Here is a 25,835-nt window from a genome sequence, read left to right as displayed (position 1 = left end):
CTGAACTGGGTGGTGGTTTTTGTTTGGTTTTTTGTTTGTTTAATTCAAAGACATCAGGCAAACGTGTACATTTAAAGAAGAAAAAAATCTGTGTCCGTATTTTGTCTAATTTTTCCAATTGGGGTGGTTCAGATGAAAGGTCTAAATAAAATCAGGAGCTAACATAACCCCATCTGGTCTTCAAGTTGGCCTTATTTTTGGTTGTTGTTTGGGATTTTGTGGTTTGGGGGGATGGAAGATAAAAGGGGGCTTGAATATACTCAAAATACAACCTTGGCTTTTCAAAGATAGACTTCACAGATATAAGTTACTTGGCAAACTTATTAATTCGTAAGTATGTTCTCTTTGATTTAGTGATATCTGGGCCCTTGGTTGTGTTCTCTATGAAATGTGCACACTTAAACATGCGGTGAGTAGAAACTTCTTGTTTCTTTGAAAGAATAGTGATTTTGAACAGGGATTTTTCCTGATGTTACACAAATGTGTTTCAGTTGATGAAAGGCTTTCATGGTGACTGTTTAAAATTACCTTCAGCATTTTAATCTCCTCTTCCTACACTTACCAACATTTTCCATCTGTTTTGGTTCATGTCAATCTCTCCAGAAATCTTAGCACTGTATATTTTGTTTTCAGTGTAGGTTTGTAATGAACTGTATTAGCTTAAAAAAATATTAGGTGCTATAAGAAATGATACTGTGAATAGTGTTCTTTTCTTTTCAAAAACTTGATGTTTTCATTGAAAGTCTGAATTAGGACTGTCTGCTTTTGTGCAGGTGAATTAATGCATTTGTTTAGAACAGAAGTAATTCTTAGAAAAAACTACCAAGGTGAAAGTATTGCCTTTTTTTGTGTGTGTGCATGTTGTTTTGAATAATACATCTTTATCATCTATATTCCAGGTAGAAAGGGAAGAAAAAACTTTTTTTTGGTCTTGTTTTGGTTGTGGGGTTTTCTGTGTTTTTATTTTTTTTAATAGGTATTATTATTAAAAGAAAAAAGATGTAAACATGAAAATCAGAAGAAAAATTTTGAGGGATAAAGATTTCATAACATTTCAAACTTTTGTAATTTCCTATTGCTTGGTCTTTTCTGTAGCAGCAATGCTGACAATGTTGCCTTCCTGAGAGTTGATGGCAACAGGTTGTTCTCTGTGAGCTGGGTGATATGTACTGTTTTCTTTTTATTGTACAAAGGAAGTGGAATGCTCTGCTTCCTGAGCTTAAGCTGAAGTCTAAGCCTTCCTTGGGATTTTACACTGAATGCATGTGAATGCTTTACATTCTTTCATTTGAAATGTGGCTTTGCTAAGAAGGGCAGAAGGCGTTTGATCGATGAAGGTGTTTGGGAGAGGAGGATAATATTTTATCCTTAATTATATATCATTGTTAGTCTAGATCTGGAGGGAAATAACTATTTGTTGGAAAAACTTGTATCTATAGAATGAAATATCTGTATTATGATGTATTTGTAAACAGAATACTTCGCAGCAGAAGATTTTTATCTGCTGATGTAAACTGTTAATGGCCTTGAAAATTTATTTTGGTATGTTGAGACAAGGGAAGGTGTATTTTTTTTTTTGTTTTCCTCTTCATCTTTATATGCACCCTTACATGTGGACAAACAAAGTAGTAAGTAGTACCTGTTTTCTTTCTTGTGTGATATAGTTTGAAGCTGGTAACATGAAGAACTTGGTACTGAAGATAATCTCTGGACCTTTTCCTCCTGTTTCTATGCATTACTCCTATGACCTACGTAATCTGCTGTCACAGTTATTTAAAAGGAATCCTAGGAATAGACCATCAATAAACTCCATATTGGAGAAAAACTTCATAGCCAGACGGGTTGAAAAATTTCTGACGCCACAGGTATGGAGTTAGTTTTAATTCTAGTTTTGCTAAAAACATCATAAAACTTATTTTTCTTTGTTCTAATGTTAATATACAACAGGAGAAATTGAAGTAATGGTATTCTCTAGAGCTTTTATAGAGACACTTTCAGTTGAGGAAAAGAGTTTTACTATGAACTGTAAAAAAAACCTCTCAAATTACTTAAGTATTTGGTAGTTTCTACAAACAAATTTAAATTGGCATTTTCTTAAGTGCATTATTTTTTTGTGTTCTTCTACATAGTGAGGAATTATGAATGAGATGTTGATTTGTTTAGATCTGCATTTTTTCATAAAATGGTGCTGTCAGTGAGTTCACTATCACTACTTTATCATTATTTCTTCAATCCATTTTTTGCTTGGAATTTGGAATGGCCTGAAAAGTGTGTTCTGTGAAATTTTACAAAGTAAGCTAACCTTTAAATTCCTTGATGTTTAAACGTATCATGTGTATATGACCTCAAATAAGTTGTTCACTAATCTGTTAAGAATCTATTTATATAATTTGACATCTATTTATGCCTTTTTAATATAAATTAAACAAAAGAGAACAAGATTAACAAGTGAATAATAGTACTGATACAAGGTAGATAGACAAAGGACGTGGAGGACATGAATGCAAAAGGAGACCTCAAAATGTAAACAATTCTAATGGATTCTAGCTCACAGCTAAAGAAATTTCACGAGAAGGCCATATATAATTGGAACTTCAATCATATATTAAGTAGACTTTCGACTGATGATAGTTCAGATTAAAGTCCCAAGGAAAGGTAAGATTCAGAAGTCTTTACAGATAAGTTTGTTCTGACTTTTACAACAGTAATAGTTTGATCTAATTTTATTTCCAGTAGCTCGAATGGATATGAAATGTTTATTTGGAGTTAGGCAAAGTAAAATTAGTAATAGGCCACTACCAGATGATGATACTAATTTATCCTAGATTGAGTATGAATTCTTGCACACAATTTTTCCAACTGAATCACTAACATGTTTGACTTAGAGATGCTACCTGATCTTAAAAAACAACAACAAAGCCCCATACCCAGAAAGCATGTTTTACTAAATGTATCATAGACTGGTATGTTCGTATTCAGCCAGAGGTGGTCATTCTATGACACACCTGTAATGCCAATTTTCTTTGTTTCATCCGTGGCCAATGCTGTTGTCCTCTGCTTTCCTTAGTCTAAGCTTAAAACGTCTTCCATAGTTAAAATCTTCAATGTGTTGCAGCTATTGCTGAAATCTTCTCTTAAATGATGGGAAATCAGTCTTCCAGTTTTATGTAAAATCTTTCTTAATTTTCATAGGTTCTAAGTTACAGTACAAAGTGGGTCTAAGTTAGCATGAATTAAAAAAAAAAAGCTTTTTGAAAGGTGTTTGAAGAGTCTTGTTTCTTTTCTGTCAGTAGCTGTGTTATCATGGAAACATCACACTTCGGTTGTTACAGTTTACCAGCCAAATAAAAGCTTCAGGATCAGTGAAATGCCATTAGTAGGAGACCATTCTCATGTGTAACTTCTTGCTTACAGGATCTTTTGATGACAAAGTGTACAGGATAAAAAGTTTCTTTGCTCTCATGTGCAGTGTCCGAAGTTCTGCACCTTGGTTCTTGTTTTTTTTTCAGTTTTAACTCCACAACATCCATTGTAACTAACTGGTAGCCTCTAAGCAAATCAAAATAATCTGGATAGTCCAAGATTCCATAAAGGCTATTCCTTAAAACTTTGTGGCTTAGCGGCTATTCAGTTAACATTGCTGTCAGTTGTTGTGAGAGCATGAAATAACACATTCTTGGCATGCTCCATCTGTAGAAGGGTGGTCTGTAGTATGGCCATTATCTGTGTGCAAGTAGCTCTACTCTTGTAAAAAATACCTTTTCAGTTCCCATTATTTGAGTATTCTGTATTGGTAGTATCAGTTGAGGTACTCAGATTCAGAAAGAAGTTTGAGATCAGGATGTTGGACAATCAGAACACAGTGCTGGCTCAGATAAAAGTCAGTCTCCCTCCGTATCCTGTGCGCAGTCAACAGTGGCCACAGACAGTGCCTAGTGAGGCATATAAGAACAAGGGAAGCTTACGTGACATTACCCTGTGATACTCTTCCAGCCTTCATCTTTTGTTGTCTCAATTGTGTCAGCTCAGGAAGAAATTTCTTTGGTATTTAGTCATCCTCAATAGATTTCTCATCTGTGAGCTTATCTGATTTCTTCTTGAACCTGTGTAAGTTTTCATGATCAGTAAGAAATTTCACAGATCTGCTCCTTGTTGCACGAAAGCATCAACTTTGTTTATTCTAAACCCTTCTTGTATTCAGTTGTACCCCACTTCTTATGTTGGTATTACCATTTGCTGCCCTTGTGTGTTTCTCTGCTTTGTCTGCAAAATCACATGTAGTATGCTAGATATGTCATACTGCATCTTGATTATCTTCTTATAAGCTGAAAAGCAAGCTTATTTATTCTTTATACTGAAGCTTTTCAACGCTTTTAATTCTTTGCTGCTCTTCTTTGAACCTTTTTCATTTCTACTACACAGTTTTTGAGGTGTTGCGTTCAGAACTACGTACGGTATTCAATATGATGCGAGATGATGGCTTACCGATGACCTATGTTTGAATGTTCTTTGTCTATACTCCAATTTTTTTTTACTCCAGTAGGGCTATTTTCCACATTTTATTATGCTAATTTGATATTCCTGACAGTGCACTGTATATGCTAGATATCCACATATGTAGCCATCTTCCCATCTCAAAAAGGATAGAGAAACTAAAAACTGCAAACATTTCTAAAGGACTATTTTTTTGACACAGGCTGTCTGAGAATTTGAAGTGAAATTTGGCAACAGATCTAAAATGAACTGTGCATAAAACCGTGTTGATGCTCACATGAACTTTCTTCTAGATTCTTAGCTAGCTCATAACTGAAGTAATGTGCTACCCAGAAGTCAGACTAAATTGTTTTTTAAAAGTTATTTGAGTAGGTGTGCCAAAAAATATTTGAAAGTACTGAATTCAGCTCCATATTAATGTTAGTAACACAAAATTGAATATATAAAATTGAGTATTCATTTAAATTTAAAAGTTAGATGCTTACTGGGTGTGGCACACTTCTCTGAAAATGAGTTCTTTCTAGCTTCAGATATAATGCTGCTGGCTAACTGTTTGACTTTTTGTTTAGCTTATTGCAGAAGAATTCAATCACAAAATCTTCCAGAAGTTTGGACCACATGCTGCACCAGGTAAGTAAGCGTGTAAAGTGCTTTTGCTTTCAGCTCTGTCAAGATGGCGTATGTAGCTTTGTTTTTTTATTTATTTTGGTGTGTTTTTATACCTCATTCTAGAAGTTTGAGGAAAAAAGAGAGGGAAGTAATTTTCTTCTCTCCCCCAGGAAGCTGGATGTATGTAGGGTACAAATGATGCAAGTATAAACAATGGTCCTGTAATATTTTAGGTGTAGTTTTTCCTCCTGGAATGCACTATGCTTCAAAATTTAAGGAGAGGGTGAAGACTGCAAATACTGGAAATAATTTGTGTTCTTATAGTACATTTTTTTTCCATTACTGATGACAAATGAGTAAAGGGAAACACAATTTTTTGTAAAAATGTGGGAGGTTTTGTTACAGATTCGAGGATTAAGCCCTGACTTCATCCCAAAGCAGTAGAATTTCTGCTACTGGTAGCAAATCAGATCGTGGTTCACTTTGTCAAGATGGTCTTACCTTACTTCATTTTTCTGCATAATTTTACCCTTTTTTTTCCTAGATTTTATTTCCCTTTATTTTATTTCCTTGTAATTACTTGAAGCTGTGGCAAGTGCTTTGGTGCCTTTTGATAGTGTTGTGTGTGTTTCACTGCTGTCCTGCTATTTTGTAGTAAGAGAGCCCTGCTATCACAGAATCAACATTGGCGTATTTTCAGGATAGGGAAAACAGTATCCCTGAAGACCATTGAAGTTCTTCCAGAACTAATCATCTGCTGACATTGGTGTTGCAGGTAGCAGTCCAATGTCATTAGTGGAGGGAGGCCTCTCTCTCCATTCCATTATAAAAACTTCCCTGGGTCAATGACAGCTGGATAATAAAGCATGGCAGCTGAAATAAGCTTCACTTCTCCAGTTTAAAGTGAAGCATTGAGAGGGAAAAGCTCAGAGATTGTGTTCCACTGTTTCTTGTCAAGGATGAAATTTAGATGAGCTGTTCTGGGCAACCTAGGTATATTGCACTTATGCATCAGCTCATATGAATGAAATGTTAGCAGTTCACCCATTTTCCTCCAGCTTTGCTGTTCCAAGACCTTGGGAAAGGTAAGTATGGTATACGGGCTAGCCTGGATAGCTGTAAAACAGGCTTTTTCTCTTTTCAGCTAAAAGACCAGCTCAAGAACAAATTCTGACTTCAGTTGCACCAGCTCAGAAAATTACCAAACCTGCTGCAAAATATGGAGTGCCTTTAGCAATCAGGAGGTCTTATGATGCACCTAAAAAGCCTAATGAGAAGAAGCTTTCGGCTAAATCTAGACAGGTAAGAAGCTAAGTTACTTAAATTGGACTGTTTTGTGCATACCTTATTTAAATACTATGAAAATACTATGCATTGCTTTTCAAAATGTCTTTTATATGTACACATGCATCTGCAGAGAAAGTAGTAGTAGTTTAAATGCTTGGCTTGCTTCATTATTGATTTTTTGTTGTTGTTGTTTACTTGGTTTAATAGAATGTTTTTTGGAGACCTCTACCTTAGGTTTGGTTTCTAATTTCACTGCTAAATTAGATGTGCTTTGCATGTTTTTGGTTCCCCTATTGGTGTTGACAACTCTTAAAAATATTGTAAGCCCATCAGGTATACCAAGATCATTGACACTGGATATGAGTCTTTACATCTTTCTTCCTTGTTCAAAAATAATCTCAAATTTTCAAAACAAAGAAAACTTCCTTAATTATTTTCTAAAGTGTTGTAAGTCAGAGAGATTGTGTAGTTGGAAGAGCAGTTTACCAGACTTAATTCCATGATAGCTAATGAGAAATAGTCTTCTTTATACCTTCATAGAATACTTTTGATCTTTCTTCCAGTCATCTTCTCTGTATTCCTTATTACATAAACCTCTTTTTCTCTCTCTTTATTCCTTTAATTACTGCATGGCCAGGAGATGCTTATGATACAGCTAGTTTTGAGCTATATGCATGGGCCAAGGAACTATCAACCAAGAAGCTCTTGCTTCAGCAAGAGAACCAATTCAAATTTTCTTCTGAATGAGTAATATTTTTGTTATTGTTTTTGTGGTTTTTCTTGTGGGTTTTGGAGTGTTGGTTTTTTTTCTTTCCTGCTCCCCATGGTACTTTGGGGAACATAACACTAAGTTCTCTATCTATCAAATTTGATAGCTGGTTAGAAAATTGTCCCTGAGATGTAAATTACCCTTGAGGCTCAAACGCTATTGGAGGTTTAAGGAAAAACTCATTGATCACACAAGCCTTGTTGAAGAGAGCAAGAAGAAGGGAACACACAGGCTTGTTGTGTGTCCTTATGAGACCATGAGGTTTTTATGTTTTAAGGCGTGGTTACACAACCATCTGCTGGTCTGCTGCTCTTCATAATGGGTTTTAGTAGCCAACACTGATCCAAGTTGCATAGAGACTCCAAGTAGGCAGGGTAGAGGCTGAGGACGTATCTTCTTGCTGCGTGTATGGAATCAGCAATGCTGCAATTTTATGACATATTCTTTGTGTGGGTTGTACTTAATGGTGAGGAATAAGATGTAGGATAGAAACAATGGCTACAGTGTAATATAAATTTTCTTCTCTTTGCTTTTGTTCCAGTGTAGTCTGAGCTTACATCTCTCAACTGGCTTTTTAGAGGAGCAAGTAAAAGTCATCTCCTCTGTTTAGTGATACGAAGTTAATTCACTGTAGTTGAACTAACTTGACTTAAGTCTGTAAAGGATTCTGTCTTCTGAAATAGTTGATTTTAAAGTACTCATTTGATAGGATTTTAGGTCATCAAAAGAAAATACTATGAAGCTCTCTGTGTTCCAGTATGGTCAGGAAAAAAAATGCTTTAAAAGTAATGAACACTTTTTTGAGAGGACTAGAGTAAGCAGCATGGTTTGTTATGTGGTGCTTCTTTACCAGGTATTCAATAGTGGCTGTGTTCTCTTCCACAAATAACAAGAACCTTGGTTAGAGTTATTCAAGTGAAAGAGCCAAAGGATAGCCTAATAAATCTGTTCTACAAATGAAAGAGAATATTAATATTTAGGGACCCTCAAAGACTTACAGGAACAGATTGTAATGCAGAATTATATTGCCAGAGAAGAAGAATGAAGACAAAACAGATTTAAAAATTACTGCCTTCAGCTTTCAAGACAGAGCTTTTAGCAGAGGACGAACAAGTACAGTAGCATTTATCCCTAGGTCCTAGCATTTCTCATGAGAAATTAATTATTTTAAACACCATTTTGCACCTACTATGTGGTGGGTTTAAGATTTTATTTTTTTTTCCTGATTAGAATCTTTCTCTCATTCTGGCATTGTGCTATCTAATTTGAAGTTTCACCTTTTATCCAGGCCTTCCCAACTCCAATGGCAAAAATGAATCCAGGAGAAGAAAGGAGGAAAATGTTTGAGGTATCATGAAATCATCAGTTAATTTTCAAACTAAGCAAAAGCTAAGTGCAGAGCAAGAAAAACAAAACCTTCAACCCTTTCCTCCTTCTCTTTTTTTACAAACATCATATAATAAATGATTTTTTAAAATTTTTTTTTTAATCTTTGTGGACATACACCAGCAATTGGAGCACTAACCTGTCTTGAGAGAGACTTGACTGAATAATGGTCAGTAATAAATACCAAATTATATGCTTGTTTTTCAGGAACCTTCAAAAAAGAAGAGGTTAGAATTGCCTGGAAAAGAAAAACTCCAGAGAGATCAGGTAGAGAACATTCTTGATACTTTCTTTTTTTTTTTCCACCCATGGAAATTTTAATTAAATATCTTGTGGTGTGTTATATGTTGCATAAGAACATTGAGCAGTTTGATTTCCCAGTTACTAAACATGTAATATTTGCACATTACAGATCAGTTTACTGAAGGCAGATGAAATGAGAAGATTGGAAAAAGAGAGGGTAAAATATGTTTAAAATGTGTTAATAGTGAAGTTCAATTTTTACTTAGTGGTTCATTGAATTATGTTTTCCTGTATTGTTTTCTCCTTTAGATGGAACGAATAAACAGAGCCAGGGAACAAGGATGGAGGAATGTGCTTGGTTCAGGTGGAAGTGGTGATGTTAAGGTTGGCAGCAGATGCAGAAATGTGGTGTAGTCTGTTCCCCCCACCTTCGGTTGTCTGGCACGGTCTTCTCTTTTCAGAAAGATCTGCTCTTGGATGTTAACTGTTGGGGCTGCCCATTATTAATCTATGGTTAATTTAAGAGAAACTGTATAACAGACTCTATTCCCTGGCTTTTTGGACACCGTGTGCAATTTTCATTTTTAATACTTACTAAATTTCTGCATCTCTCCTCTTTCTGCCAGTAATGGTTTCTATGCACCACTTTCTTTTTTCCACTCCTGCTTTTGCTACTTTTCCTGTGCTGAATCTGTGCATGAACAGCTTCTTTCACATCCAAGTTTGTTCTTGAATTCTTTTGTTTAAGTCTTTTTCCAGGTTCTCATATTATGATAATGGACCTCTTCCTCCCAGTATTAGTCACCTGCTTCTAAGCATTCTTTGTTATTTAGTGACATAACAACACTTGTTTATACTAATAAATTGTTCAGGAGGGGAGTGAAAAATCTTGAGTAAATCTAATTATTTTTTTTCTGAAAGCAGTAAGGTCTTACCCATTCACTTCTTACATAATTAATTACATAATTTAATCTAATTCCCATGACAGTTTCTTTTTGCCTGTTTGTGTGTGTCATAGTTTCAGGGAAACATAAGTGTTCTGGGAAGTAGTCTCATGAAGTTATTTGAATATAAGGTCTGGGTACTTTCATCAGACAGACCCACTGCACAAATTTAAGTATTGCTATGGTGTAAATCTATTTGACAATAGAAAATTGATTAAAACACAGCTATTTGTTGTGGTGGTAATGAGTCATACAAAAATATGCGGCCTAAACAGAGAATCATAGAATGGCTAGGGTTGGAAAGGACATTAAAGATCATCAAATTCCATCCCCCCTGCCATGGGCAGGGACACTCTCCACTAGACCAGGTTGCTCAAAGCCTCATCTAGCCTGGCCTTGAACACCTCCAGGGATGGGGCATCCACAGCTTCCTTGGGCAACCTGTTCCAGTGTCTCACCACCCTCACAGTGAAAAATTTCTTCCTAATGTCTAGTCTAAATCTGCCCTCATTCAGCTTATAGCTGTTACCCCTTGTCCTCTCACTCCACTCCCTGATGAAGAGTGCCTCCCCATCTCACCTGTAGGCCCCCTTCAGGTACTGGAAGGCTGCTATGAAGTCTCTGCGGAGCCTTCTTTTCCCCAAGCTGAACAACACCAATTCTTTCAGCCTGTTTAGTAGGGTTTTTGTAAACAAGCTCTGACTGATCAGTAGAGTCAAAATGAACAGAGGTTTTATTTTCTGTTCCTTGTCTGAGAATATGAGGAATACACATGCACTTGAGCAGGCTTCAGTAGTTGCTTATTAAGTATATTATTTCAAAATAGACATCATCATTGATGTGTGTGCCACATCATGTAAGTAAAGCTTAAATAGAAAAGAGAGCTTAAGCATACCAGACTTGAAAAACTAGCAGGTGCTGATTTAATGGAAAAATCTAAAAACATCATTTGGTTCCTGTGCTGTCCTTCTCTCTCTCAAGACGAAACTGACAGGCACCAGTGCAAGCTTCCATACAACACGATATATCAGCATTGTTACATTTGGATCTATATATGTTCCTGAAAACAATCATGTTTCTGATTAACTTTGAGGATTGTATTGCAAGGTCCTTAGGCATTGCAAATGTATAAAGTGTTCTGTTGAGCTACAGCTGCATCATTGTCAGTATTCTCAGTCATCTAAGGAAACAGGCTCAGTGGCTGTGTATATTTTCACTAAGTATCACTGGTGTAAAATGTCATGGCAAACATGCTTTAAAAGTAATTGAAATGGCTTCTCCAGATTGGATAGTTAGTACAAATCTTACTGCAGGCCACTAGGTTATCATCACTCCAGGTTTCCATATACTATTATAGTGTTCTTGCCTATCCCTTTCCTTTCTCCAACATGAAAACAGTGTATCCAGCAACTCTCTGATGATGCCGTCAAATAGCATTGTTCAAGCTTTCCAATAATGCAAGCCATACAGCCCCTTCTGAAGGTACAGCAGGGTCGTGCACTGCATGATTTTCTCCTGTTGTCTTTTGGGGCTGGTTGCTGGACCTGTTTCTGAGGGGAAGTAGGGAAATTTTTTTTTGGATTTGGCTTTGGGTTTGTGGTTCTAGTAGGGGCTGTAGCTGTGCTGCAGGCTGTTGATGAGCACCTGCTTCATAGCATTTTCCTAGAGGTGGATCATACTATTTATTTAGATAATCCTTTTGAAAACTGAGCTCTGATAGTGATAGGTGAAACCTTGAATAGTGTCTAAAGCAAGGCTTTGCCTTGTATTTGTAGAAACTAGTCTTGTATAGTAAATTATTCAGATGAACAGCACACCTACGTATTAATTTGAATGTCTGGATAAATCATTCAGTTAGTATCCTGTCATATGGATTATGGGGAGCTATTGATGGGTGTTAAGCAACTGAAACTCAGAATGTGAGCTAAATTCCATTGTCAAATATAATCTGTTTAAGAACGTTTAAGTAGGCAATCTTAAACCTGTCACATCTGCACTCACCTATTTGAATTTATTTAAAATACTTAGGACCACTCTGGAACAAATATTGACACTATTGTTAAAACAAATCCCATAGATTCACTACCATGAGTTATTTGACTGCTTTGCCCAGTTGTAAAGGGAACATTTTTATGCATGTGCTGACAACCTTAACCTTGTTTTGCCAGTTTCACATTTTCTGCATCCATCCTTGGCTACTACTGTACACACTGTACACAGCTGCTTGCAACATTTTTTTTTTCTGTTATTTTCACATGAAGGTTCTGTAGGAATTCTAATTCTTTGAGATTGACGAGAGATCATATGCATAAAGCAGTAGCTTATGGTAGATGCTCCCCTGATCTGAGTTTTAGTAGGGAAGTATCTCAGTTCTGGTGATGAAACAAAATTACAGGTTGGTAACAATGGGGATTCTCGGATACATCTGCACTTAATGCCATTCAGCAACCCTAGAAATGCACTTAACTGTTTCCAGATTCATGAAAAAATGGTGGTTTGTCTACAAATTGCTCATTAGTACTTCAGTTAGCACTATTTCACTTTTAGTTTTGGACATTTTTTGCCATGTAGAACATCTATCTCCAATTACACTTAAACGGATTTGTTGCCAGTAACTTGCAAAATGTGTGACAGATGTCTCATGTATAACTAGAGTATTATCAGAGGGAACCAAAATGTTATGTTATTCTGGAGTGCTAACAGAAAAATAAGTTTTAAATTTATCTACCTTGTAGCTCGTTAAAATAGGAGCATGCCAGCAATAAAACTAGGACCAATTCAGAATTGTTGCAGGACATATTAATGCTTTTATTCTGCTGAAGAGGTGAAGATTGGAAGGGCTTGTTACAACCAATATTTGAGATTTCCACCCTACTCCTTCTGCTTTCCAGGCACCATATTATGGCGGTGGAGGTGGTGTTGGTCCTTTTCCTGTGTCTTCCAGAGGACAATATGAACACTATCATGCTATATTTGACCAGATGCAACATCAGAAGGAAAATATTAGAGTAGCTGAAGAGAGGGAAGCCAGATTGAGGGCGAAATTACAAGGGCAAGAAGTTGTTGAAAGGTATGGCTGCCTTCTATTAGAAGTTGCATGTGGTCTGCTTTAGATTAAAGTAATGAAAGTCACTGTACATATTTATCTACAGAGGAATTCCACTTGGAGTACATCTAGGAGTTTCTAAGGGGCCTGCAGGTCATCACCATTTACCTGATGCTGGTGCAGTTAGGAAAAAAATGAAAAGATTGAAGGAGGTGACTAAACAAGCCAATGCAAACAGGTTGGACTGTGATAATGCATAAATCTGTCCCTACATGTTAGATTCTTATTCTGTGTCTTGTTTAGTTTAGTAGTTGGACATGTCTCAAAATCACTTTTATCCATTGATACTGTGCTGTCTGTTTGTGTGTTAGTGCCTCGCAGACCACAATTCTTTTAGAACCAATGGAAACCTTGGCTTCCCCAATAGTGGAAAAAATGGAGTAGTAACAACTATAACTAAACTAGATTTCAGCCAAAAATCTTGGCTTAATGCAGTTGCAGAAAATATTATAAGCCTCCTCCTCTGCTTTTTTCATAGTTCCACTTTTTGTGTTACCTGCCAAGATGCTTCCTTCTCCTGTCATCCCATTCTGACTGACTTCTCTACCTACATCTTAAGTGTTGAATCTCTAGCATATAGGAAAATGTCTAGAGTGCTCCCAGAATTGTTAGCTCCTGTTTATTGATCAGTGGAAAACGAGGAACTTTCTTCGTCAAGATGTGAATGCCAGGTGTTATAATGGTGTGCAACTTCTAATTCGGTGATGCTTATTCTTTGCAATTATTATAAACTGAGTCTTTTATATATAAAAGGATTGTAAACAACTATTGGTTTTTTTTAAATTATTTCACTCTTTCAAGTAGTGTCTTCAAACCTTTTTTCTCCTTTAGATCTGTTAATATTGCCCAAAGAACTGTGTCCATGCTTGTGAGCAGAAAATGGGAAAATAGGTTTTTTTTCTAGAAATTGCTAACTTTCCTAGAGGGGGCAAATTTTCTTGTGCATTATTTAAACTTCTGCAGATCACATAATGTATCCCGTGTAGGAAGAAATAAATTGAGTTAATATGAGAAAAAGGAAATGCCAAAAGAAAACATTTGTACCTCTAAACTGATTTTAATCAGTTTTATGTTTTTAATAATACATTTTGCCTTTGTATGTTTTTTTTATATTAAAATTTACAGCAATAACATAACACGTTTAAGACTGATGTTACAATTTTGCAAGCTACGAAGTATATTTTATTTTCTTCATAGTAATTTGGGCTGTTGTGAGCTATTTAAAATTCCTCCTGGCACAGCCAAGCACTGGAAGGTATATTTTCCCAGCTGATGTAGATGTGTATTTCCATCCTCCTCTATTTATTCTCAATGCTTTGCACAAAGTGCCACAATCCACAAATTTTGCCTATATTAGTAAACACCATTTGCCTTGCACATTTGACAATTTTCAGTTATACTTGGCTACACCTGGGTAAACTGTGTTTAGATTTAGAGGAACTATAGTAGAGGGCTGCAAATTATGAATAACGTGGAGATCATGACGAGAAACTGATTCAGTATTTCAGAAATAGATGAACTTGGAAGCACTCAATGAAAATACTGTGCAGAAGTTTCAAAATAGGTAGAGACTTTTTTTTTCTACTTACAAAGTGGATTACCTTTAGCCATAAATTGAGATGCTGTTTCTTAGCATATAAAATGTGGTAAGTATTTGTACTTTATCTAGAGTATCAATTTTATCATTGCTAGCCTAGCAGTATTTCTCTTCTGCACTTGATTCAGCTAGGAGTGAAATATAAAGATAAGTATTCAGGATGTTTAGCTCAACACGAAGAATTAAAATAATTGCAACTTTCTGAAAGATAGGTAGTTTAGAGTGTATATTGAAGAAGTTGATAAATTCTCAAGTTGCAGTCTTTCTGATTATACCACCATAACTAACATAAGGCTAAGTATATTTACTATCAGCAGTCTTTAAAAATTGTCTCTTGAACAGAAATGCAGTGCAGAAGAAATCTAGTTGAAATGTTTTGTCAAAATGAGTTGCTCAGCTTTAGAGCAGGGAAGATCATTTTCATAAAATTTATTTGAAATAAGATTTTTCTGTGAATTTGGTTTGAGACAAATAGGTTTGGGGTTTTTTTTTGCTTGGGAAGCAGCTCTTCTTTAACACTGTAAGCTAAACTTCAGCTATATGACACAGATTTGGACAGATTTTACTATCCACCAATTGAGTTCATACGTAATGAACAGTTACAGTAAAAATCTTGTGGTGAGTCAAATATGAGTATACAAGACTATCAAGTGTTTGTTTCTTTAACTGTGAAACCTACATAGATTGTCCTGCCTTTTCAGAGCAGCTAAAGTTTTTGTTTTATTGTATCCAAGTAGTTTTATCTCTGTTTTCCTCTTAATGAATTGTGGCATATGGAAATATTTCATTTCCTTGTTGCTTGGGGGAGGGTGAGGGGAGAGAAAAAACAAGATGGAAGGATGTTTAATTAGCATGGTAATTCATTTATGAGTTACTAGCAATAGCTCCTGTATTGCAAAATTATTATTTCTTTAACTGTCTCAGCCTGATTGGTTATTGCTATCAGCTTTTTACAATTTCTTCCTGACTATTGCTGGACCCCTAATACTCCTCAGTCAAATGAGGCTAGGGGAACCTTGGAAAGGGGGTTGCTGCCTCATTCTACCATTTGTTAGACTATCTTACGCCATTTCTCAGTGGTTTGGTTTTGGTTTTTTGTTTTTTAATAGAAAGCTTCCTCTGAGTCCACTTCTAACCAATTTGTCAGAAACTGGTTCCTCTACCAAATGATCGTATGTATGTACTAGGAGACTTGCCAGATGCTCAGTTACAGTAACTTGAACATAGCCTTCTTGTCTACCCAAGCAGGTCCCTGACCTGGGGTGGAACATCTGAAAAAAAAAAATCTTGTTCTGGCTAATTATGAGGTAGGAAAATTCTTCCCCAGTCCCTTAAAAACGAACAAAAATCCCCCAAGATCCCCCAAAAGTAGTTACACTTGGAGAATGCTAGCACTGTACTAGTTATTTAAAGCTCTTACTCCAAATGTAGGTCAGTCTTGAAAGATTGCTGCAGTATTGACCTTGCTAACTGGCTCATGTGATGAATTCTTGCTCATCTTTGAAGGGAAACCTTGAAGGAGTTGTCTTGTTGTCTTTTTCACAGATGATAACAATAATGAAACAAGCTGAGACAATTTCAGAAATGATCACACTAAGATTGCCTTTTGACACTCATTTTTGTTTTGATGACCAGGATCTGTAAGGACAACATGGTGGGGGTGTTTGTGTTTTTTAATTGTTCTCTTAACTTAGTTGAGCCTATTTACCTCCATTTTGTGGAAGTCTGACTTGTATTTTGGCTGATAAAAGGCATTTTTTGAAGATGCCTTGCTCATTGACAGTTATTTTTTGTGTGTGTGTCCTAGTTAGAATAAATGTAGGGGGGGTTTGAATGTCATACTTAAGAGACTTTCATCTTGTTATGTGTTACAATTATTCAGGCAAAAAGGATGGATAGCTGCAGACAGAGCAAAGCAAGTTGAGGAATTCTGGCAACGAAAGAGAGAAGCCATGGAAAACAAAGCTCGAGCTGAAGGACACATGGTATGGAGTCTGGTATTCCTATGTATATTACTGTTTCAGCATGCTTTATGAGTCTTTGAAGTAGCATCATAATGATTAAATGCTGGCTAAATATTTTCCTTAAGCATTAAAAATTAAAAATAAAAACCAAAAACACAAACAAGAATGGGAGGTAGGTTTTTTGCATTTTATTATTGATTTTATTAAAAAGTAACAATTATGCAACACATTTCTCGTGACTGTAAATTTATTAACAAAGGAGAATATCTTTTTGCATGTATCTAACTTGATATTGTGAATTTTAGAACATTGATTTACTTTTTTTTTTTTCTGTACATAGCTCTAAAGTTTTGGTTAAAATTAAACTATTCAGTAGCTTGAAGCTAAAATGAAATTTGATTAAACTGATACAGCTACTGATCAGAATAGGTAGTGTGTTTTACAAAAACACATTCTGCTTATTGGGAAGGTATTATAAAGACATCTCTTTCTGTCAAGGTTGATGTTCCTAAAGCCTTTGCTCTGTAGAGATTAACTAGCAGACATTGTCATAAAATGTTCTTTGTTTTTTATGCCTTCAGTTCTAAATTCAGTATTCCTTTAGGAAGCTTGTTTTGCAGTGAAGGTATCTTGGAAGTGACCCATTTACACTAGGACTTTGTATGGTTGAACTATGTGTTTTCATAATGTGGAGAGGATTTTGCTTTTTGAGTGCTTCTCCATGCTACTTATAAACAATCAAGTTGCAATATCACTGTCAGTTGTTGAAATAAAACTGACAATGCTGGCATTGCAGTGAGATGAGACCGACTGCAGATTTACAGGAGCATCCTCCGAGTTATATCTGAATATCAGCTATTTACAGCCAGATGTTTGTTTCAGGGATTATTTCACAGTAAGCAATTCTTAGATACTTTGATTCCTTGCTTTAATGCTGAAGTATCCTTAAATTAGTATATATGTTTTAAAGCACGAGTCTTCCACTTTAAAACTATGGTTCTGGTTTTTTTTAAACTTCCAAGGCCAGTAAATAGTTTTGAAAAAATTAATAGTTCTTGTAAAGACTGCCTCTTCTTAGACAAGTCCTTAGTAGTACCTGCGTTCATTTTGTTCTTGACTTTGTTGGCATTAATATAAATGTATGGAACAATTAATGCAAGATACCCAAGTATTCAGGTTAGTGTTTCTCAGCTTTCTCTAGTATTCAACTAAGACCAAATGTTTTATTCTTAACTGGCTGCCTTAATAAAACAGGGAGATTACTGAACTGTTGTAGAAGTAACTTCCAGATGTTTAAGACTTATAAGTCGAAGCCAGAGTTCTAAATTCATCTACTATCATTTGCCACTGATAGCAGAAATTCTCAGCAGCTTCCTTCTATTTGTGCAGGGAAATAATCTGACAAGCTGGCTGTAGTTCTCGTATAGGAATGGGACTGTTGTCTAGACAATGATGTGAGAGCAGAAATCAGTAGGAATCATCAACTAATATGCAGCTCTTTGTCCTATAAAGTCTTGTAAGTCAAATGACTCCAACTAATTTATTCAGCTTATTTTAAATATAGTTGCTGTCAATTTTGATTTTTCAAGTGACAGCCTAAAGTTTGACTCAGTAGTTGAGTTGATACTTTCAGTCATCTCTTCTTTAAGATAGCTATTGACCTGATTTGCCACTTCACTGTAGCTGTATGGCATTGCAAAACCTTGAGTCCTGGTCTTTGAAAGTTTTAATGTAGGCAGATGAGTAAAATTTAACAAAAAGAAAATCAGTTCTCAGAAGTCTTGCTTCCACTTTCGTGTTTGAAAGCAGTGATATAAATCTCGTCAGTTTGAAAATACCTAAACTAACTTGAATGCTAGAATGAAAAACAACAAGATGACTTGAATAGTGCCAGTTAGCTTTTGTGAAGCTCAGAAACATGCATTAAAAAGTTAAAAATAAAACTAAATATTTTCTGAAAAAGTGAATATGGAAAATATTCCTTTCTGTTTTGTACGATTTAATGTTCAAGCTGAAACCAGATTTCATGGAGTCTTCACGAGTGTATGCTACTTCCTATCCACAGGATGGTTCCTTTATTCTCTGATCCCCCCAATCACTGAATCACAGAAGTGCAGCAATGTGCTGTTTCTTTGACTTACTGATTTTTTTACTCAGTCTGAGAGAGTATTTGGCCACAGTGTTTGGATTCAGTCCTCCCTATCAAGAACTTAACTGGAGTATTCACTTACTGATGGTTCTCTACACTCGAGCTTGAAAAAGCTAAAGCCCTGGTATCTGATAAGGCAGAAGGTGCATGTAATTGTCCCATACATGCTTACTGTCTTTATGTTGAGATAACCAATCCAGATTTCAGCAGGGGCTTATGGTATATCATGAACAAAGTAATTTGAATACTTTGGATTTTAATCCAAGTGGGAAACCTGCAGTTAAATGATTCTTATACTGTTTTGTGTTGGACTTGCTTAAAGGTTGAATCCTTTTGGTGACAGGACACTTGAGTACATCACACTAACAAAGACTGTGCACTGTGAATGCATATCTATTAAGCATTTAACACAGTTTGTTAGATGTAATATGTATAATTAAGTATTGTATTGGATTTTTGAGTTTGCTACTTGTAGTGTATTTTTAAGAAGTTACCGTTGTGGAAAAAGTTTAATCTAGGAACATATAAAGATTCCACTTTTATTTTAGGCTTGCCTCAACAATGGCAGAAATGCCAACTCTGTGGTACAATTTGTATGTAATCCAGATGTAGAAAAACTCATGCCCATCAGAATTTAGGCTTTCTAACATAGCAGGAGAAGATGAGGATTGCAGGGAGAAGGCAACTATATTCTTAAAGCTCTAGTCTCTCTCTTTGGCTACTCAGGTTTTTTAGTTACTACTATCATATGTTTTGTGTAAGTGAAAAGGGGTTCTCAGTTAACTTCAAAACAACTGCAGATCACTGGATTTGGTTTCTTATAAGTGAACAGTTATTGGATAAGGCAGATAATTTTACCACCCCAGCCACCTTAAATTTGATACCATTAAATGGCAAACAGGGTACGCTACAAAACGTGGCAGATACCTATGGAGGCAGGCCTGTTTCTGCAAGAGGAAGGAAATCCAGAAACAAGGAGGAAGAGGTATGCTTGCCGCATGTTTGCCACTTTGCTCATCACACAAATAGCGCTGTTTTGACCTTGACTGTGCCTAGTTTCCCTGCATGGTTCATCTGTGTAACAAAATAAAAAGACTTTATAAATTCCTGGGAAATTATTTACTGTATAAAGTTCTAGAGTTTGGGTGTGTTTGTTGGTGTTTTGTTTTTTTTTAAATAATCAAAATAATAGTTGTCTACATCAGTCTGTCTCAGAGAGGTTCTTGAATGTGCATACATATAGATATGACTCTATATCCTAATCGTGTTGTGATAGGTACAACCATTCCTAGCCTTCCATGATGTAAAATGTAATGATAGCTTAATATTGGGAAACATATGCTTCAGTTTCCTTTATTTTTATTCGATTAGAGTTTTTCTGGAGATTAATAAATGCTAATATGGTGACAGTAATAGTGTGAGGGGGTTTTTCCACTCATTTTTTTTGTGGACTATTAAGTATTTTAAGTTAACTGTACTGGAGACAGTTTTGGTATAACTGAAACTTATTTCCTTTCTTTGCCTTAGGAATATTTGGCAAGATTAAGACAGATCCGGCTACAAAACTTTAATGAACGTCAACAGATCAGAGCAAAACTTCGTGGAGAGAAGGTTGGTTTGAAAAATAATCTTACATACTTACAGAAGTTGACTGTGGGATGTATTCTTTTATCCTTGTGGGAAAACTTTTCTCATAGGCAGTTTTATATATAGGCATATATTTTTGACTTTTAATTCTGTTCCACAGTTCGTGTACTTCCAGTCTCATGTTCCAGAACATGCAAAAGCTGTTTGTTATTTCAGCATTGAGGGAGCACCTTCAGTGCCTGTAAACTAGAAATGTTTTAAAAATAGGACAACATAAGGTTACATCTGAATTTGATGTGTAAATTTCTCATTGAGCACTAGCATGTATATATTTATTTATTTTTAGTTACAGGAACTTCTCCAGAATTCACTTTTTGACAATGCTTACACAGAATACATATGAAGTTATTCTTTTAATACATTTTGAAGGTGTGTATTAAAGTTAGAAACTCCTGGAATGAGCTCCATTTAATTAGTACACTTCTTTTTCAAACATCACTTTTCCTAAATATGTTTGTACTACAAGAAAAACAAAATAATGTGTTCAGAAGTAGATTCAGAATGAACACTTCTTAAGGTGTCCAATGAATAATGCAAGGCACCCTTGGAAGCAATCCATTCACTTTAAAAAAAAAAAAATTAATTTGAGAGGTAATCTATGCAGTAAATAGAGTCTGGAGTTTGTTTCCATCTTTTTATTAACCTACTGTTCATCTTGTACTCCTGTCTGTTCTTCCCCTTCCTGTCCATTTGTCTTAGACTGTTTGGATTTCCTCAAGTGATTACCTGCTTATGTATTCACATTGTATTTTGTGATCTAAAACTAGAGAAGTATTTCTGATTGCATCTCACTAGTGAGATGCAAGAGAGCCAAATTCAGTCCCATGACTGAGGTGCAAAATTTCTTTAGTGCAGTGAAGAGGAAGCCACGCCCCTTTAAATCTAAAATGAGCGATCCAGAGCAACAGTTATGTACATATCTACCTGAGAAGATTATGCAACATTTTTAAGATGTGCAGGTGGTTAATTCTGGCATGGGACCAACAAGGGCCATTCTCCTAAGTTTGTCTTAAGGAGCATGAGGAAAATCAAGGTCTTGTGAGTCTATGAAATTAGCATAGAGGCTGGTCAGTGAAGTTCATCACTAGGGCTGATGCACATAAAATGCTAAGCTGATGCACTGTAAGCCCACGCTGTCTCAGTTGCGTTTGTTGCTAACTCATAACTCTGTCTCCTCTGCTTTTTTGGACAAGCTTCAAAACTGCTGCAAGTGGGACTAGTCATCTCCATATGCAGCCCTACCAAATCTTGCTGTGTCTCCTGAGCACCCTTAGAATGCTGAGGACAATGCTAAAATGTTACTAGTATGGGGCCATTGCTGTACTGCCCTGTTTCTTTCAATTTTTCCACTGAGCAGCTGCAACACTTCCTCTCAAAGTTAGGAGCACCCACACTCTACCTGCATTATGCTTACCTGCAGAAGTAAATGTACTCTCCAAAAACCTTTTCTCTGGAGGCCAAGGCTGCTTGTGGTAGTAAAATCAAACAAGAGTACGGTGACCATGACATTAATTCTCTGTATGGAATAATAGGCATATCAGGAACCTAATGTCCTTTCCCAGTGGCTGCACCTTACCTGGGGTAGTGTTGTATGCTCCAGAAGGTATGCTACCTACAAAGGAACAGAGAATAGCTTAATATCTTTCCAGGAAGCAGGCCTAAACTAATTTTCGGAATTCAGAGACCAAATTTAAGAGCTTTTTTTTCTTGATGACCTGCTAATGCAGACTTGAGCACGGAGCCTTACTTCTAGAGGAGCACCATCTCAGACTAAATCTTGTCACAGATCTGTTTATTTCCTTATGTTGATTAACAACGTTATATCTATTGCTACTGCACAGTATCCTATTTTATATACAATAGATGAATATATGTATTCGTTTGCCTATGAAGAGTGCCACATGATTTTTCTGAAGTTTTTCTATCTCTAGTGTTCTTTCCAGTCATCTTTTTTTCTTGTTAGCTGACTGAAGCCAAGGTGGGCGTGTCCTTATTTTTTTAATTTTCCCTTAAAAATGTACCTACAATTCTTGTTTGTGTTTTGCCAAATTATTTCTAATAATGTTTTTCTTACACTGCAAGAAGACTACTAAATAGGCCTTCTAAATAGTTTATTTTAAATAAAAGGTCTGCACGAGTTGGTCATGAACAATAAAAAGCTCCTGTCAGAGCTTTTTTTGCATAAGTCTGTCAGTCTGTTCTGTAAATAGGAATATGCAGAGGCCACGTAAGAGTGACTGAAAACAGATTTCAGAGGTAGACCTTGTATAGTCTTACTTGTTAACATTTCCCTTGCACCCATTCCACCTTCTTTGGATCACATACAGTGGAAGAATGTGGAATTCTGGATCATCAAACCTTTCTTATATACTTTCTCTGCAAAGCATGCAACAGAGATGAGTGGTGGCAGGTGAGAGCCCAGCATAGTTAGGTCACTTTCCTTGCAGCGGTAGGCACATTACTTCTAGGCTTTTAAAAGCTTCATATGTTTTAAAACCACCACCACCACCTCCCTGGTCAAAACCAAACAAATAAACAAAAACCTCGGCAAATCTCAAAAATTAAGTTCTGTTCAAGTAGGTATTATATTTGAGTGAGGAGCTGCCTAGTGAAATTATGACTCATGTTAGACGTACAATCAGTCTAAATGATCTGAGTAGTCACTTATATCACTCAGCTTTTAAATACTTGACTTAATTATGACTCTCTGAGGGCTCTTACTTTGCAGAATGAAGCTTCCAGTTCTGATGGACAAGAATCAAGTGAGGAAGCAGAACTGAAACTCAAAAAGATAGAAATGCAGAAGGTAATTGTGGGGAGGGACAAGATGGAATTTACAGTTTTCAAATTTGTTTCATATTTCATTAAGTTTCTTACATTTAATTTTGCTATCAATAGTTTGTTCATACATCCGCTACGAGAGGTTTTAATTTTAACCATATGGAAGTAACAAGTCTGTTCAACTCTTTTTTATCTCAGTAATTTTAAAATATGTTCTGCCATAGCATAGCAAATCAAGGATTTTTCCCATCCCTGCCTTTGAGCTTTTTCTCTAGGTTAGCTTTAGTCCTAAAGGCAATTTGGTATAACTAAGATAGCATTTTGATACTGAAAGGGAAAGCAAGATGCACCTTAAGTAACAACAGCTTTAGTTTAAAGAACAAAGGAGGGCAGAACTCCTTAGATGTGCTGACAGAGTCTACATGTGGATTGGAAGGTGAGCTATATACTCCCTGTGATGAAGTACATTGAAAGCAAATATGTTTCACAGAAATCGAATGTTTGACTGGAACTTTATTCCCTGTGGTGTTCTTATATCAATAACTATCTCTACCATATGATACATAGCAAGTATTACTCTATCTATTCAATGATTTTTTTTTCCCCCCTCCCTTCATCTGCAAAGAGCAATGTAAGAACAAGCTAACCTTATGCCTAACCTTAGAACTAGAGGTGAAACAGCAACTGAAGCTTTTTGTGTTTATGTTGAGTAGTTATGTAAAGTCTAAACAAATATTTAATTTTTTATGATTAATGCGTTTGGCTTCAAAACAAATTTTAAGTAGATATTCCAATTTTAAATTACTCTGTTTAAGGTTATTACGTACACGAGAAATATAAGCATTCAAATCAAGAACTGTAATTTAATTTTGAGGAGTTGCCATTATTTCAACATAGAATATCAGTTATTATACTTGTGTGGTGATTTTGATAGACTGTGAAGACAGGACTCCACTGACAATGTAGTAAAAAGTGAGAGAAAGCAAGATGAAGTGATCCAAGGCTGTTTCTTTTTAAAATATTCCACAGAATGGTGTACTAGTGCTTTTTATGATTTTAAGGTGGTGGGTTTTGTTTGTTTGTTTACTGCAGGCCCAAGCAAATGCTCGAGCTGCAGTTCTGAAAGAACAGTTGGAGCGAAAGAGAAAGGAAGCATATGAAAGAGAAAAAAGAGCCTGGGAAGAACATGTAAGAAAATCAATCTATTACACACAGTCAAAGTGCATAATGCTGTATCCTTTGTGTAACTAAAATGTTATACTGTGATTTTTCAAGGTTAGATAATTAGTTTGTCTTCTAGATATTACGAATAAATTCTTTACTGTGAGGGTGGTTGCCCAGAGAAGCTGTGGATGCCCCGTCTCTGGAGGTGTTCAAGGCCAGGCTGGATGAGGCTTTGAGCAACCTGGTCTAGTGGAGGGTGTCCCTGCCCATGGCAGGGGGGTTGGAACTAGATGATCTTTAAGGTCCTTTCCAACCCACACCATTCTGTGAAACTGAGGAGATCATCCCTCAGTCAGAATTCCCTCATTAGAAGCCTAATCTTAGGTATATTTGAATGAAGAATTTGGTTCAAGAATTTAAGAACGTGAAACCTAAGAACCATTAGGATTACCTTAAGCATTTTATTAATGATCTGTAACTTATCAAAGTGTACTTAATCTTACTTTGCTTCTGTGTGCTGTGGAGTGACAAGTCAGCTAGTGAAATATCACTACAAAAAACAGGATGCTGTGAAACTGATAAACTGTGAATCATTTGCATGTGCAGCTGGCAGTTGTCTTTTGTATGAAAATATGTGGCACTTTTGTCCTTTTTTTTAAGGTTTACATGAGCCTATTTGATATTACTGTGCTTAACATGCAAAGTCTTGAGGTTAATTTATTGATGTATATATATATTTTGTAATTGACTCTATGCAGCTGTTAGCAAAAGGGGTAAAGAATCCTAATGTGCCTTTTCATGTGGGAGCTGCGGAGCACAGTGCTGTGCATGGACCACAAGAGCTTGGAGCAGCTCTTCCTAAGCCACCACTTCCAGTGAAGCCTGGTACACCAGTCATCTCCATGACTTCTGCTTTGAAGGAAGTTGGTGTGGTACGTACTTTTTGCTGAGAGGGTAAAATTAACTGGGGAAAAAAAACCCACTGATTTGAATTTTTAGAATTTTTAGAATGTGTAGCTTAGGTAGAAAAAAAGTCATTAAGGATACTTGTTGCTTCTAATTACAGAAAAGAGGGGGGAAAAAAAAAAACAAACCAAAACTTGGAAGCTGTTGAAATAAATCTGTACCTGGAAGCTCAAATTCAATCAATTTTGAACAAAATGGATTATTTATGTTGAACCCTAAGCTTCAATTTCAATCTTGATCAAGGTAGTCATGACTTGTGGAAGAACATGTCAATTAAGCAGCATTTTCATCAGCTTCCTGAGAGGAGTTAAGGAGTTTGTAACCTGGGGTTTCACAAGTGTGAAAATAAATTCTGAATGATAGGACTATTTTATATTAACTTTTGTTTTCAGTGAGTTTGAAAGTATGTCGTGATTATAGCAGAGAATATAAAGTTTAAGAGACCTGAATCTGATAGTATTGTCTCTTCTTGATGTCTAAAACAGTATCAGAGACTTCCTAATTTCTGTGATCTTGGTCCTGATATTGTAAATGCACATTTACCTTGACTACCAGCATTTGATTTAAGTAACAATTGTAAAACTGAGCATACAAGGGAATGTTTGTACAACTTGAGTTTTTAACACAATCTGTGTTAATTTGAATGCTAACCTTTGGGTTTTTGCCAAAGCTTTTTCTAGATTTCAGTTTAGTGTAGGATTATGTACTGTATACAACCCTGAAAGCTAT

At 36.0% G+C, this 25,835-nt stretch overlaps 1 protein-coding gene across 1 annotated transcript in view; it reads left to right on the top strand.

Moving 5' to 3' along the window:
• Window positions 1-25,835, top strand: part of NEK1 (NIMA-related kinase 1) — a 44,678-nt gene that overhangs the window by 5,342 nt on the left and 13,501 nt on the right. The window contains exons 7-22 of the mRNA XM_010077183.1: window positions 355-409; window positions 1,665-1,865; window positions 5,064-5,124; window positions 6,248-6,405; window positions 8,448-8,507; window positions 8,753-8,812; window positions 8,958-9,005; window positions 9,098-9,172; window positions 12,624-12,802; window positions 12,885-13,016; window positions 16,318-16,420; window positions 19,450-19,533; window positions 20,076-20,159; window positions 22,924-23,001; window positions 24,069-24,164; window positions 24,899-25,072. Coding sequence (XP_010075485.1) covers window positions 355-409; window positions 1,665-1,865; window positions 5,064-5,124; window positions 6,248-6,405; window positions 8,448-8,507; window positions 8,753-8,812; window positions 8,958-9,005; window positions 9,098-9,172; window positions 12,624-12,802; window positions 12,885-13,016; window positions 16,318-16,420; window positions 19,450-19,533; window positions 20,076-20,159; window positions 22,924-23,001; window positions 24,069-24,164; window positions 24,899-25,072 — 1,648 coding nt within the window. The remainder of the gene's footprint in view (window positions 1-354; window positions 410-1,664; window positions 1,866-5,063; window positions 5,125-6,247; window positions 6,406-8,447; window positions 8,508-8,752; window positions 8,813-8,957; window positions 9,006-9,097; window positions 9,173-12,623; window positions 12,803-12,884; window positions 13,017-16,317; window positions 16,421-19,449; window positions 19,534-20,075; window positions 20,160-22,923; window positions 23,002-24,068; window positions 24,165-24,898; window positions 25,073-25,835) is intronic.

Source organism: Pterocles gutturalis, unplaced genomic scaffold (assembly GCF_000699245.1).
Source record: "Pterocles gutturalis isolate BGI_N339 unplaced genomic scaffold, ASM69924v1 scaffold25893, whole genome shotgun sequence".
Taxonomy (NCBI): domain Eukaryota; kingdom Metazoa; phylum Chordata; class Aves; order Pterocliformes; family Pteroclidae; genus Pterocles; species Pterocles gutturalis.
This window is presented reverse-complemented; position numbering and strand designations above follow the sequence as displayed.